The following is a 14829-nucleotide window of genomic DNA, read 5'->3' on the forward strand; positions in this document are numbered from 1 at the left end:
TTCCTTGGACGGGCACACACAGACAGCCTCTCTGCCAGGTTTTATAGATTTCCTGTTAAACCATCTTATTTTCTAAGCTACTTTCATTCTGTAACATGATTGAAAGATATAAAAAGTGAAAACTCACTGCAGTATTGTAAAACAAAATACTGCCAAATGCACAAAACAAACAGCTGAGAAACGTATTTTCTAGCCATCACTTAGTTAATACAGTTCTTATAAACTGTTCACTATAAAAATACAGTAACGGAAAGGACAACCAACGGGGGTCTGATTTACAGTCGAGTACCCCTCCAAGCTTCCATTAAGAATCAGAAGACAGTTCAACACAAGGCAAACCTGTAAAACAGCCAGCCCAGTGCTGTTCTCCATTTAGACTAACAGTGCTTCCAAGAAGAACGAGGTGACAACATTCATCTCACAGAAATGTTAAGTCTAAAATGTAAATTATTGATCAGTTTACCAGAACTCCAGAATGTAGCTGCACTTCCTTTTTCTTGCATTTCTCTGATGCTGTCGACACTTACCCAGGTGTCAGAACCGCCGTCTGTTTCCACATGCTTGCCAGAAACCTCCAGCTCCCTTCTCTCTCTTCAACGTAGCCGTCCACTGAAAGTTAAGGTTTGTGGCGGACTGAAATGCAGGGGCAGTGCTCGTTCATGCTCTGTTCTGCCAGACCTCCAGTTTGGCATTGCCTTGGAGCAGCTGCAGAATTCCTGCAGCTCCAGGTTCACCAAAAGCAGGAATTCGTTGGCAAGACTTAAGCTCAGCTTGCCCGGGGCGCGCATGCAGTATGAAAAGCAAGGTGATAGATAGCACAGCAGTGTAGGAATGTGAAGTTCTCACCATGTTTCCTTTCACAGCAAAGTCAACTTACCTGAATTCTTACAGCCTTTGTCTCAGATATGCTGCAACAGCTTTAATTTATTTTCAGAAGCTGAAATACCACCTATCCAACTGTACCAATGCTTACTCTGGATTACCCCACGAGTACTGACAAGATGTGAAAACCAAGTTAGATCTTGCTTAGTCACAAGACCTTGCAGATGGCCTCCAGAAGAGCAAGTTACTTATATAGAAAAGACTGAAGACTGAAAAGATGAGGCAGGAAAACAAACGTTTAGGGTCACTGCCATCTGTTGTGATTTACTCTGCTGTTCAGGACTCCCTAGCTCATGCCGCAGCTTCTCCTCATTCGCACTGCCGGGGGACATGTCCTTACAACATCCCTGCTTAATTGGCAGCATCTCCTGCATTTACAGCGGGTTTTTTTTTCATTTCTCAGCTGATCACTTCTCCCTTTAAAAATCTTAACAGGTTTGCAGCTTTTGTTCTGGGATCTCCCCATATCTCACGTGCAGAGGCAAAGGCCCACGATGAGGAATACGGCATTGGGAGCTTGTTCCTGGAAGAGCAGCTCTTTGAGACAAGGGCAGAATCTCAGCAAGATGATCCAGCCAATTCCATCCATGAAGGAGATGAGGAGGATGAAGATGAAAGGCATCAACAAATTGCATTTCCATATGCTACTGAGGTGCTCTGAGCTTTGGGAAATAACCAAGAAGGGAGGGAAAACACATTCATCCTGGAAAGGAAGGATGCAGACCAAGAACTCATGCTTGGTGCTTTCTGGTGGTTGCTGGGGGACAAACAAGGATTTTTGAAAAAAAAAAACATTTCCCGAATCACACGGAAGGAAACCACAGGGGCTGTTCAGGTGAAGAGGACTCTCACGCTATTGATAGTTTAACTGGGGAAGTAAGCCTTGCTTATTTCCAAAGCAAGTACTGGCAGCAGCCTGTCCCGCCGGGATGCTTGGGTTTTCCAAGGATATTACCTCCAGAAAATAGAGAATCTGTTTAGGTCCTTTTCATTGTCAGGTCCTCTGTACTGAGCACTAGAGCGAGGAGAAGCCATTATTAATACTCTATTGAGTACCCTATGTGTCAACAATTTATTAATGCTGCTAGCGTGCCGATTAACTACTCTTAGTGAGACGTTCCAGTGCTAAGGATCAACAGAGAGTTAACACAGGTGAACGAGATTTGTTTGCTCCTCTGACTAGGCTTGCTGTCTGTTAGCTTCATTTGCCTCTCCACATTTATTTTAAGCTCCTTTTACTCTTCAGAACCCTGCCTGACTTTTCACCCTCTACTTGTGTATCGGTTTTGGTCTTTGCTCTAGTCGTACTGCTCTGTGTTCCTTCCGTGTCCTTGTTTCTTCACATACTCACTTTTCTTCCCTGTTCTGCGGGTCTGCCTGCTGAACCTTTCTTCAGTCCTCTGCTGCTCCATCTCCGATAGCTGCAGATGATCGAGGAGAGGATTTCCATTCCGAACTGTAATTTTACTAATGCTTTCAGTTTCACTGAAAGTTTCACAAAGTCTCCTTGCCTCGGACGGGTGCTGCTGGCCCTTCTGACCCTTTCAAGGCCCAGAAAAGACAAAGGCTGAGTGAGGCTGTTTCAGCTGCCTGGAGGAGCTGCCGTCAGCAGGGCCGGAGCGGTGCTGGGCCCACATAACTGGGAATACAGACAACCCCCATACAGCTCCGCTATCCTCGGAGTACTCAGTAGTTTGCTCATTCAGTAAAATGTGAGTGGAGAGTAATTCCTGGCAAAACAAGGAGGGAGGGATACCTGGCTCCTGCCTCCCTTTCGTCAGCCCTCTGTGGGACCTGCCACGGGAGGTGTGTGTGGAGGAACAGGAAAGAACAGGGAGAGAAATTGAGACAGATGTCTTTTCAGCTTCTGTGTGATACAGTCGTAGTAGTAGGCTGGGGAGATCACGTCCCCTCAGTTCATCCACCTGCAGAGGTAATTTCCTTCTTTAGTTCTTTAAACTCTCCTGATATTCTTCTGTCCTCACCTTGCTGCTTTCCTTTACTGTCTTCCAAACTGCAGAAAACAAAAGACCATTAATTCTGTCACCGTCTGATCTTACAAACGCAGCAGGAATTGCCAGTGGTGGGAAGCAGTTAGCTCCCTAGGAGGGCCCATCAGACCGGGAAACGTTTGCTTTAAAAAGGGTCTCTTTTCTTTGCAACACGCCTGGAGAAGCAGCATGGCTGCGGTGGTGAGAAACCACGACAGCGCACGTGTTGTCCGTCACGGACAAAGGAGAAAAGCTGTTTCCTCTACCAGCGCTAAGAAGTGCTGCCGTACTACATTCCAAGGGTGCCTCTGTATGGAACAGGACTCGGAGCTGGTGCTTCAAAGCCTTACTTACACAGTCCTTCCTCCTTTATATCACTTCGACTCTGCTTCATTTGGAAAGGGACTCTTCCATTTCACAGCGAATTGACGCTTAACACCCTTTTGTGCCATAAATTTGTAAGTACGTATGCAGGACCTATAGCATGTTTAGCAGAGAGAAGCCCTGTCAAGGAGGTGATCCAAAATACACTCCAAACGTTAAGTCCACAACGTTCCAGAACAGAGCAGGAGAGCTCTGCTCAGGAAAGCCACCACAGCATTCCCACATTCCCAGTTAAATTCCCACCTACACTCTGGAGGGCATGCTTGGCTTAGGGGGTCTGTCGCTAGCAAGCAGCTAGAAGCATTAGCTGTTGCGAAAATGGAGGGAAGCCTCATTATCTTTGATGGTTTGGGAGGAGGATGGACACCTCTGCCCCCCCAATGATGATCTTTGTAGATCAGAGATTTATTATACCTTTGTCTATATCACCATCCTGAAAATGAAGTACTTAAAATGATTATGGATTAGTCAAAAAAGGATGCTTGAAGAGATGTCTTTAATACAAAATGGGTTTTGCATGTTCTAAAGTAGACATTTTTTCCAGTGTACTTTGTAGTTAGCTAAGAATTCCCATCATGTGATTTGAGGCCAAGGGGGAGAATCAGGTTTGTCCTAGCTTAAACCCACCGTTTTTCTGGATTTCCTCTCTTTACTGAGGTAGCGATGATTATCCTTCCGTCAGTACATAATATGTATGTATATGCAATAGCCCAGATAATACATTAAGACAATATTTTACCTGGAAGAGCCCCCCAAAACCAGGCAGTTAGATTTTTCAGACACTGTCCCTTTTTCTACATTATTTAGAACCCAGCTACAGCTACTCCAGCAAGGGGAAGGGGGAGGAAATTAATAATCAGCCCATGTTTGGAGTTGTGAAGTCCATCGTTTGTCAGGAATGGGTAAGTACTATCCAAAGTAGAGCAGCACACTACTAAGTACATCCAAGACAGAAGTGCAGCAACATGAGAAAGGTGATGACCACTCTAGTGGGCAGCTGGTGCTGGCCTTAAAAATCCTCCTAAGTCTGTTCTGACATTGGAAGCATTTCATAAACAAACCCCACCAAACCCAACTGCTGCCATTTGAGCACGCTGCCAACAGCGAGGCCGCTTGCGCAGCGCTGCTGTGGCGCGGGAGATTACACAGGTTTACTGAAACACACACCTTAAGTACTGCCCAGCGTTAAGCCAGAAAACCTGGGCACAGCATCTAGATGTTAAACCGTTGCCTTAACTGTTAGAAACCCTTTCTTCCTTAAGGAAGGATGAGTTACATTGATCTTCTGTTTCACGGTGTTTTTATAAAGAAGTCAGAATTTCGTATTTATTTTGTATTCACACTGTACAGCATACTCAATATACTGTCTTGTACTTTACAGATTTTTTTTAAATAAAAGTATTTTTCAGCTATGTGGTTCTCCCTTATGCATTTACTCTCTTCAGAGCAGCAGGACCTATGACAAGGAGGAGCCAAGGAAATGGTGTGTGTTCACATCCCAAGGTTTTCCCCCTTGTTGCAGATTTAAGAAACGGTAACCGTGCGTTAGCTGCGGTTGCTCCAAAACTGGAGTGTCGCCTCCACCCTGATCCATCTCCCTGAAGGAACCTGCTGCTCCCACTCTCCACTCACGACAGATCCAAACCACCACAAAGCCAAATTCCTAAGGGGACAGGTGAGGCCTGGCGGTTACATCCAAACAGCACCACAAAACCCTCTCCCTGTCGTCGCTTTTGTATGCATACAAGTTAAAGGGATCAAACGGTAAAAATTTAGCTGTCCTACACCTAAGAGAACGATAAATTCCAGACAAACGTGCTGCTGTATAGGGCAGGTGCAGTAGTGCAAACGTATTTTGTTAATCAAATGGATATCGGAAGTATTTCCACGTGAGCCGACGTGGCATGCGCTTGGCAGCCTCTACCTCAGAGCTGCCGGGTGACAAATGTAACCCGGTTTTGGCCTCCACTCACCACGTCCTGCACACTTGCCTACCAGCCTGTTTATGATGCACGCTGGCCTGCATCCCCCTCACCCCACAGAAAGGAATTTGCGCCTACGGCCACAATTTATCACGAAAGGGATTTTAACGCCGTGCAAGAGTAGCTCCCAGGCTCTAGGTTCACCACCCTCCAGTGAACCTAGCAAAAGGTCATCATTGCGGAATTATTTTCAGTTCAGGTGATTATGTTCACTGCTGGCACTGTAATACCAGCAAATGTAATAAGAGCTCAGATCGATACTATTAAATACATTACGGATATTTTATATTTCTTACCACAGTTTTTACAGTTTCACAAATATCAAAACCCAGGTGTACATGTCCAATTCGCAACACAGAATGACTATACATTTCCAAAAAGAGCAGGCATCTCAAACACACAATTCTGAAGTGTAAACACAGTGTACAAGCTCTTCACCTCACAATCCAGGCGCTATGCAGCAGCAGCCGAGGTAACGCCGTCCGGCGTGAGCTCCACAGATGGGTGGTTTGCCTCGAGATGGTTTTTAGCCTCCTTCCTTCCCGTCACCTGTTCAGCCTTCGGTTCTCCCCCAAGTTATACAAACATACAATAAATACATCTCTGATTTTAAAGGACACTTAGACGAGTCATGAGGATTTACGTGAGTACAGTACATTTAAGTTCAAGTGCAAAAAAAGTAACTAGTGGCTAGTCATCGATGTTTCTCGTTATTGTCTATGGTGTTGGTCCCAGGCACCACCGGAACATGGGTTGCTCTAAAAGCACAGCTAAAGCACAGCCACCCCTTCAGTCAAGCTAGCTGGATGCCAAAGCGGGTTAACCTGCGCGCCCCCTGTCCTCCTCAGCTGCTGCCACCCCCTCTCCCCTAAGCCCGTGCTCCTCTGGGGCTTGCCCCTGGGTCGCTGTACCGTCCCACCGCGCGCCTTCCCCGCGGAAGGCCCGACGCATCGCACACCTCTGCCTTTGAGGAGGGCCAAGCAATACTCGGTCCCATAGAAGCTGAGTGCTCCGGATCTCCCAGGAACAAGCTGTTCATGTAAGCAAACGGGCCAAAACGCTGTCCTGACTGAACCCCCCCGAGTCCTCCCTGAGCCCCAGGATTTCCCTCCAGCAGCAATCGTCACTGTGCACCAGCATGCGAGCTGGCTGCAGTTAATATTGAAAAGCGTAACAAAACGTAACACAGGGTCTTCCAGTGTCTTGGCATTGGGCAAAGTAATTTCCTAAACGTGCTGCAATTTAGTTATGTTTGCTTCCTCCTGAGAAACTCTCACTCTGCTTGATTTCTGCATCGACGACTTTGCCCCCATAAACCTAATCACTAAGATTTTTAGGCAATTCCTCCGTACCCCCACCTTCCCTAGGCACTTAAAGCTTACTGTTTTCTTAATAAATAACCACAGTAACTACACTGCATTAAATAAACCATTGTATAGATGACGAAATAATAACAACAAAAAAAAAAGCGTGTCCACCGAAACCCTTGATCAGTCTCAGGCTGTGCAACCCTGACCAAAGATTCTCATCTCAGTACAGCATCAAACCTAAATTACCCAAACGCACACAACCTATGCCCAACTGGAGGGCTGCAAGCGCAGAGGTTAACTTCTTCAGAAGCCTTCCTCCCACTTTTCCATTTCACTAAAACGCCAGTTCAAAAATCTTTGCTTGGCAGAAGTAGACCTTTATCTCAAACAAGATAACGTTAGCTTCAAAAACATATTCTTTGAATACGTGTGCAGTTCACTTACTCCATCACTGTAATATGAAGATACGCTTCCTAAAGCTACTCTCTGAGAAATCTTTACAGTTTTCATGCTGTTCCTATGTTTATTGGGTCTGATATTTTCTAACAGACTATGCAGGGAAACTCAGGTTTCTCTCCTAAAAAGTCTTTTCTTTTTGTCTTGGGAACAAATTCAAAGAAAATTACCCAATGAAGCCAGACACTCTGTGCCTCAACAAGCGAGGAGTGAACTCCCTTCTACAGATTGCAGAGGAATCTCATAGCACTTGACTCAGCTTTAGCAAAGCAGCCAAGAATTCTTCCTACCGCTAGATCTGGCCACATCAATTCCCTCAAGAATCCCGAACTTTTGGCTTCCCTGCTCATGTGGCTCTGTGTAGTCATATGAATACTCTTTATATAGTTAAAAGCTTGCACTGCATCACATTATGATCGTTAAGATGAAGGAAGTCCTACTTTTGAGCTCCTACTCCAGCGTTTCCCAGGTGAGAAGCAGAATTCCATGCACTGGATTTGATAAGATGAGCGCATCTCAGGGCCCTGCAGCAGCAGGCTGAGCATCATGATCTGACACAACGCGGCCACCAGCTACTTGGGAATCTGATGTTGCTGTAGGTGTTGGTGCTGAACAATTTCTGGACTGCCCAGAATCTGTCGGATTTTGGGGTTGTCTTGCTGAGCTGGCTGATGAAGCACTGCAATTCTCATTGATTTTCTAAAAAGAGGGGAAAGGATTGCATGCAAAAAGTAAGTACAAACACTCACGACACTATCCCCAGTGGTACACCCCCAGATGCATTCAGGCACTTCTGGAAATCCACAAAGCACTTACTTTGAATGCCCGCAACATAACAAATCAAACTTAAAGAAGCAAAGCAAAAGTAGTACATGTAAATCCAGATGACACTAATAGCAAGCAGACAGTAGCTTACCTTCCATCTCTTTTCCTAACTGCACTTTCCCAAGAAGCATGCAAAAAACAAACTTTTTGTGTTTCAAGGGAAAAAAAAAAACACGATTAACTAGACTTCAAAGTGTTCAGACAAGATCAGTCTTTTGACCAAACAACTCTATAACATTTTTATCATGCTCCTTAAATACAGCTTTCTTCCATAGTTCGTCCCCCCCGCCCCCGTCCCCCCAAAACACTGCTCAGGCTTTCTGAATGACAGAACTTTGGCAGTACTGATGGGTGAGTCCACCAGTCTGCTCACACTAAGGATCACAGGAGCACATGTAAACACCGTTACACTCCCCCTGGTTCAGCCAGCCAGCCTTCACACCGGCACATTTCAGGTCAGGAGGTGGCACACCATCCATGACTAGCTGGTTCGCGCTGAAGAACAGGGACTACGGCAAGTAGGTCCCTTTGCCTGAAGGAGTACAAGCAAGCAGTAGCTAATTCTTAATGAAAGAAGAAGGTGTAATTTTTGTCACTAATTTCATTTTCTGTGCATTGACCCTCCTTCCCAATGATCAATTTTCCTTTTCAGGAGGCTATTTAACAAATTTAATAAGAGAGTTGGGCAGCCTTTTTCCAATTTCAGTGTTTTAGCATCACCAACATAAAATAAATGACTGAGCACAAAACCTGAGATGTGTTGGAGCAGGTTTGTCCTTTCAGGGCACTGGAACAGGAGTAAGAGCTTTTGGAGAATACAGATGATGAAGAAAATACTGCAATGGGGCACATCAAATTTTGGCACATCAACAAGAACTACTTTCAAATCAGCACCTTAGTTTTACTTTTAGTCTTAGGAAGGAAAGAATGATGAAGAGATCACGTGCCACAGAGAACAGGCACAAAAGCCTTTCTGGCCTCTTCACAGTTCTCAGTGAAGCAGCTGGGTGGTGTCCAGCAGTGTCGGACAACCCCCCCCCTCAGACACCCCACAAGTGCAGAACACTTTTCTTGCCATGTTCATTGCGTGCAGCTGCTTTTCTCCGATTTACCGGGGCAGCTTACACTAAGCTTACACAGCCCTGAGGACATCTGCCAACGGGAAACAGAGCGGTTTGTCTGGACAAATTACTTTGATGTCAGAGACCCTGTGATATCCTCAGTGTCACTATAAAAGACATGTTCTTTGACTCGGGGAAGTTCAAAAGCAAACAAAACCCAACCAACCTAAAGACGATATGCCTGTCATATATTTTCAAGAATAAAGACAAGTAAGAAAGGCAGGAGATCGCTGTCCAGGTGAAATTCCTACGCTGCTCTGCTGATTCACACTCATATCCCAAGTCACCCATTTCTAAAGACAGCAGTTGTGGAAAAAGCATTTTTGTGTTTACTCCTGCTGGGTGAATAAGAAGGAACCTCACCCACTCCTCCCAGGCAGGTAAACACAGTGGTGTCAGCACTAAATACGCTGTTCTAACACTTGCATTCACAGCGTTTCCCTGCTTTGCCTAAGCACTGCGCTTCAGCTCCGTTCTGAAAGGCACGTCACGAGACGATAGTTCCTAGATCCAAGCCCACCCAACCACCAATGAAGCTATTAGAAGGTATTTTGGGAGGAGGCTGGACAGAGGGGAAATGGTGTAAAGTAAGCACCAGCAATCAGATATTTTAAATCACAGAATGGTTCCAATCTGGTGTAACTCCAGATTAAAAAAAAAAAAAAGATTGACTTAATTTTAACAGTTGTCTGGAACACCTATTTCTGCAACCATGCAGACACTTGACAGCATCACCCAAGGAAGCAAAACTAAGTAAGTGTCATTTTACACTCTGTTAAGCAGTTGTGCATCTTCATGTTCAATTATCACCTTGTAAATTTTGCAAAATGCAAAACCTGCGTGTTCCAACTAACATGAAAACAAGTGTAAACTTAAAGAAATTCAGAGGTATCCAAGCCTGTAAAACAGTCTCCTTCTATACCTCTCCCGCTCCTCCCATCTTCAGGGAGGAAAACTTGCAAAAATAGTTATTCCTGCTGTACTACACATAGAAGAAAACTCTAATTCATGCAGTATTTTCAACTATTGTGTCACAACTCCAAATTTATTACAAGCTGACAGAGAATACCTGCCAGGTACTAACAGATTTAAACAGCTATAAAGGTTTTAAAACATCTAACAAATATATAAGAACTTCCTGTACATTAGAAGATTACCTGCAAAGGCTGATTCTCGGGAGCTGGATTGGTTTTGGATAGTTTAACCATCTCTTTTATCTGGTAGACAGCGTAAGCTAAGGTGACCCAAGGAGACGAGCTGATGCCCCAGGCAGGCTTGTTCACATCCTCTTGCTCTTCTTGGTGTTTAGTTTTCTTCAGAGGGAGTCTGGGCTCAGTCCGAGGCATTATATCTTCTGATTGCTGTTGTACCAGGTCAATAGTTGCTATGGGAACGGGACTGGAAGGCACTGGGATCCTTTCCGCCAGCATTGTCTTTTCTGAAGTTTAAAACAAAGTAATCAGTGATAAAGCCAATGAGCTTAAAAAAAAAATAAAAATAAGTGAGGCGGACAATGAACACCAAGTGTTTCTTGCTTTTGTCATATGGTTACCAGTGTACTGAGAGCAGAACAGTGGCACCAACAGCCAGGAGCAAGACACGCCGCAACCCAGCTAGGGAAAGGTGACATGGATGCTGCCTTAGAAGCAAGGCTGTTCTGCAGCTGCAGTGAGGCATTTTAGATGGCTGCATAAACAGGAGCAGCTAATGAGTATGAAACCATCCATTTGTTCCCAGCTAGCTCTTACAAATTCGCATTTTCATGTTACACGGAAGAAGTACTTTCCACGTTCTGTGCAAACTGAAAGCCTTTTAGACTTGTAGCAAACTTCTCTGTACAAAGCCTGCATCTTACAACTCCCTCACACTCGTAACTAAACAAAACAGGAACCATTCGGTGAAGTCCCATGGCCCACATCATCAGGACAGCTGTTTTTCTGACCTTAACATTTCTAAACCTACTGATCTAACTTCAAAAAGCTGTTCTACATCTTCACTTTTTTTACTTAAGAAACAAACCATCCCTCCGTAGTTACTACGGAGTTATGCAGTTAGTGAGAAAAGAACAAGGTCAGTGACACGCTGGAGGAGACAAAATATCTGTCGCAGATTTTCAGGTAAAGGAAGAAATCCTCCCAGAGGACCTTTCCATCTAAGGCCTTCTGATTATCTGAAATAGTCTTCACAGCTGTCCTGAAATATCATCCATAAAATGGCTGTCATGACCCAACACAATGTGCCTCTCACAATCTTCAAGAGCCAGAGTATTTATATATAAAAAGTAATTAAACAGATTGTTAGAAACTACTGGATAATTTAAGTAATGGCTGTACGTTCTCTATGAGCCTGCACCTAAGACATCCTGTAAATTCTGAGAACATATTTTTTTTCTGAGTAGAAGTATTTTACCAATTAGAAAAAAAGATCTTTTTTTCAAAATCCTAAAATCGTATTTTGTTTCCAGACTCTTAGCACTGGTTATTTTAAGCTATGGCTGGGTGTTCCCTAGCAGTAAAGAAACAAAGAGATTAATCCTGTGCACACTTGACCACATGCTTAGTTTTTACTCATCCAACCGGCCGGGTTGAAAGCAACCTAATTACTGCCACGCTTAAAATCAAGATACACACTGTTAAGATGGGTAACGTGTATTAAATGAAAAACAAAGACTGAAACAAACCAAATAGATTAAGGCCGCTAACAACAAACTATTATTTTGTAGGTTCACGTGTAATTAACTGAAAGTTGATGACAAACTTAAGCAGCAAATATCCTCTTCAACTTTCCACGTTTTGCCATTAGCATTTGAACAGAGGTGAGGAAAATTCTAGCAAAATAAATATTTGAACGCTTCAGTACAGGCAACTTGATAACTAGTCAAGGACATTTCATTGAATATTCCAGGTAAAGAAAACTAACCCTCATTTCATACTCCAAGCTCACATTGGAAAGTAACAGTTGGGTAAAAAGCAGCTCAAAAATTCCTGACTTTTCAGAATTTGCCACAGTTTTGTTGTCTTTGTCAGAACTAGGTTCATGCTAAGGTTTTGCACTATTTCATTTCTGGTTAGCCTTTACATTAATAATGGGGGAGATGAAGAAGTTCAAGTTCCACCTGGGGGGAGATTTCTCAGGTGCCAGAACAGAACCGAGGCAGCTGTAAAAGTGTGTGCCCTCTGAAGCCAACTCCACAATTCCTGGCAGAATATGAGAGCACCCAGTGGGTCAAGGTGACCTTAAAGAACTGATGCAACTGAAATGACTCACTGAAGCTGTTAAGATATGTAAAGGATTCCCAGAACTGAGAGGACATACAGGTAGTAAAGTATGTCACGATTTCCTCTAATCAACGTCCAACAACTCGATGCTGCCCTCCTCACAGCAGCAGCATGCCACTCCAGTATCTATCATCGCTCAGAAAAAAACTTCCCACTTGAAAACAAGTGTTTTGCTTTGTCAAAATCTGAGTAAAGACACCGAACACACCATATTAAAGCTGCAGGAAGCAGCTTCAGAGATATCTTTTTTCACTAGCTCGAGTTTTGTAGTGTCTCAGTGACACGAGTATTTACCTTCTTCTTCACCAGGAACTAACAGCCACTGGATCAGTGCAAATAGAAGAAGAATCACTAAACAAGCCATTCCTATTCCTCTGAATGTGGCAGCAGGACCTGTAATGAGATTTTTTAAATTTTTTAATTGAGAATCTACTTACTTAATGAGTCAGCATTATGCACTCCTTGGGTATGATTGTCCCATGCAGACGCTTATTAGGCTTGTTTCATTACATTTTCCTCCCCCAACGGTTCTTCAATAGGCTTTGCAAAGGATTTTTAACCAAGTAATTAGATTATCGTTTGTTCATCAAAAGGCTGCATGGTATCAACCTATTCTCTCATAATGGATTCATTCATCTTACTTACAGATCAGGTTGAAGATTTGCTCACACAATACTAAAAATATCTAGGCACAACATATTTAATCAATCTGTGATGCTGACAGGACAAAGCCATAAGCAACCTGCTCTGACTTCAGTGCTGATCTTGCTGTGATCAGCAGCCCGGACCGGAGATCTCCCAAGCTCCCTCCCAGCCTCAGCAGTTCTACGATTCCATGACTTATACAAAGTGCATTACTCTTTAGAACGTAACAATACCTTAAGCATAAACAAGTTCAAAGCTGGGAGTTCAATAAAACCAGAACTTCGATAAATGCAACAAAAATCTTCAATACCATTTTTGCTTACCGAAGTAATTGACCAAAACCCCTCCAACCATCGCCCCGCATCCTCTGCCCAGACCCAAGTGGAGACCCTGCAGGATTCCCTGGGCTGACGTTCTCAGCTCCGGAGGCACTGCTGCACTCAGGTACGAAATACAAGCCGCCCATATAGCCGCATGCGTGACACCTAGAGAGAGGAGACATCGTGAGGAGTACAGGGTCCACAGAGCACACAAAGGCAACGTCAGAGCAACCGCGCTCGTCAGCTGGAGAAAAACAGCAAAATCCCTTCGCTGACAAACCTCTGTGAGGTACAAACCAGCTTTTGGTAATGGGATAACTGGCAACCCAGCCACAGGGAGACATGACGACTCCTTCCTCCGCAGCGTCCGTCAATGGCTCTTTCTCCCTGTAAGGTGACCTCCCTTCTCTCGAGACGCAGTCCCCAGGAAGCCTGAATAAAGTGCCTTAGAAGTCTCTCTCCCAGATTCCTCATCCCTTCAAGAGCACCCGGGGCCCTTCAAAATGCAGTCCTGACGCCGTAAGCTGGAGCCAGTTCAAGCATCGATGCCTCCCGGCAGTCCCCGTGCTGCCACGACGGCAGTGCCAAGGTCATAACTGCAGAGGGTATCAGAGATACCCACGCTATTTCAGAGCCAAGAGTGAATCCCCCCCGGCCCTTCTCCCTCCACCCCAAACCCGCCCCCAAGCAAACTCCTCCTGAACTCCACACCAACACACCGCATTTAGGCTGAATGGTGGGAAGAGCACGTCAGCTCCTCAGGGCAGGTCAGAGCTGCCACTTTTCACGCCCACCGTGGGAGGCAGAGGCAGCGTGCCCTCCCTCCTGCCATGCCTGCATCCCGTGCATCCCACCCGCCCCGGGGACCACGCGTGGCCAAGGCCCTCGCTGCTGTCACGGCCACCTATCCACCGCAGCCCCAGCCCCCCTGCGGAGCCTTAGGACGTCTCTTCCTGGCATGTGCCTTGTCGATTCAGGGTCACGAGTGGTTTTTCCTGCCGCCCAAGAAGGGTGGCTAGGGGGAGAGGCAGCGGGTGACCACCCGCACACAGAACCAGCTGCAGGAGGAGCCCTCCGAGCACCTGCCCGGTGGGGTTTTTTTGTGGAGTGGGGAAGAACCGGACAGGAAAAGGCAAGGTTGTGGAGAAGCTGGAAAAACAAAACAGTTTTTGTAGCTCAGCGCACATTAAATAAGCCTAAACTATTTTGCCACCCTCGGATTGAGTGGGAATGTATTTTTCTTATTTGATTGGTATTAAAAATAGTCATCGCAGCTCACCAGTGCCTAAGCTCTACTGCCTCGGTTTTTAAAAAACGTTGGCACAGCTGATGATTCAGTCAACATGTTTCTGTCCTCTGTGCTTGACTTATTAAGGAACAGTTGGACACTCGGTACTTGCTGAGGCATTTAGGCTGAAGACTCATGCAAGCAAGAAAATGCATGATTTTGTAAATACTCACAGAATAACGTGGGTTTTGCTGAAGTGTAAAATGATAAATAGCTCTGTATGAAATTGATACAGCTCAGGTACAGACATGTTAGATGTCCACCAGGCTGTACAGTTCAATTTCAGTCCAAATCTAAATAACAATTTCTCAAGCCTCGGGTTTAAAGGCCAACTTTATACATTATAT

At 44.9% G+C, this 14829-nt stretch overlaps 2 protein-coding genes across 9 annotated transcripts in view; one reads left to right on the forward strand and one right to left on the reverse strand.

Moving 5' to 3' along the window:
• Positions 1-4668, forward strand: part of NEMP2 (nuclear envelope integral membrane protein 2) — a 225850-nt gene extending 221182 nt beyond the window's left edge. The window contains exon 10 of the mRNA XM_080399931.1: positions 1318-4668. Coding sequence (XP_080256057.1) covers positions 1318-1543 — 226 coding nt within the window. The 3' untranslated portion in view covers positions 1544-4668. The remainder of the gene's footprint in view (positions 1-1317) is intronic.
• Positions 4669-5507: 839 nt separating this feature from the next.
• Positions 5508-14829, reverse strand: part of MFSD6 (major facilitator superfamily domain containing 6) — a 49027-nt gene continuing 39705 nt past the window's right edge. For all 8 annotated transcript variants that reach the window (XM_080399913.1, XM_080399915.1, XM_080399912.1 and 5 more), the window contains 4 exons: positions 13198-13359; positions 12524-12622; positions 10109-10389; positions 5508-7704 (listed from right to left, as the gene is read on the reverse strand). In XM_080399913.1, the coding sequence (XP_080256039.1) occupies positions 7522-7704; positions 10109-10389; positions 12524-12622; positions 13198-13359 (725 nt within the window). In that variant the 3' untranslated portion in view covers positions 5508-7521. The remainder of the gene's footprint in view (positions 7705-10108; positions 10390-12523; positions 12623-13197; positions 13360-14829) is intronic.

Source organism: Falco punctatus (assembly GCF_963210335.1).
Source record: "Falco punctatus genome assembly, chromosome: 8".
Classification (NCBI taxonomy): domain Eukaryota; kingdom Metazoa; phylum Chordata; class Aves; order Falconiformes; family Falconidae; genus Falco; species Falco punctatus.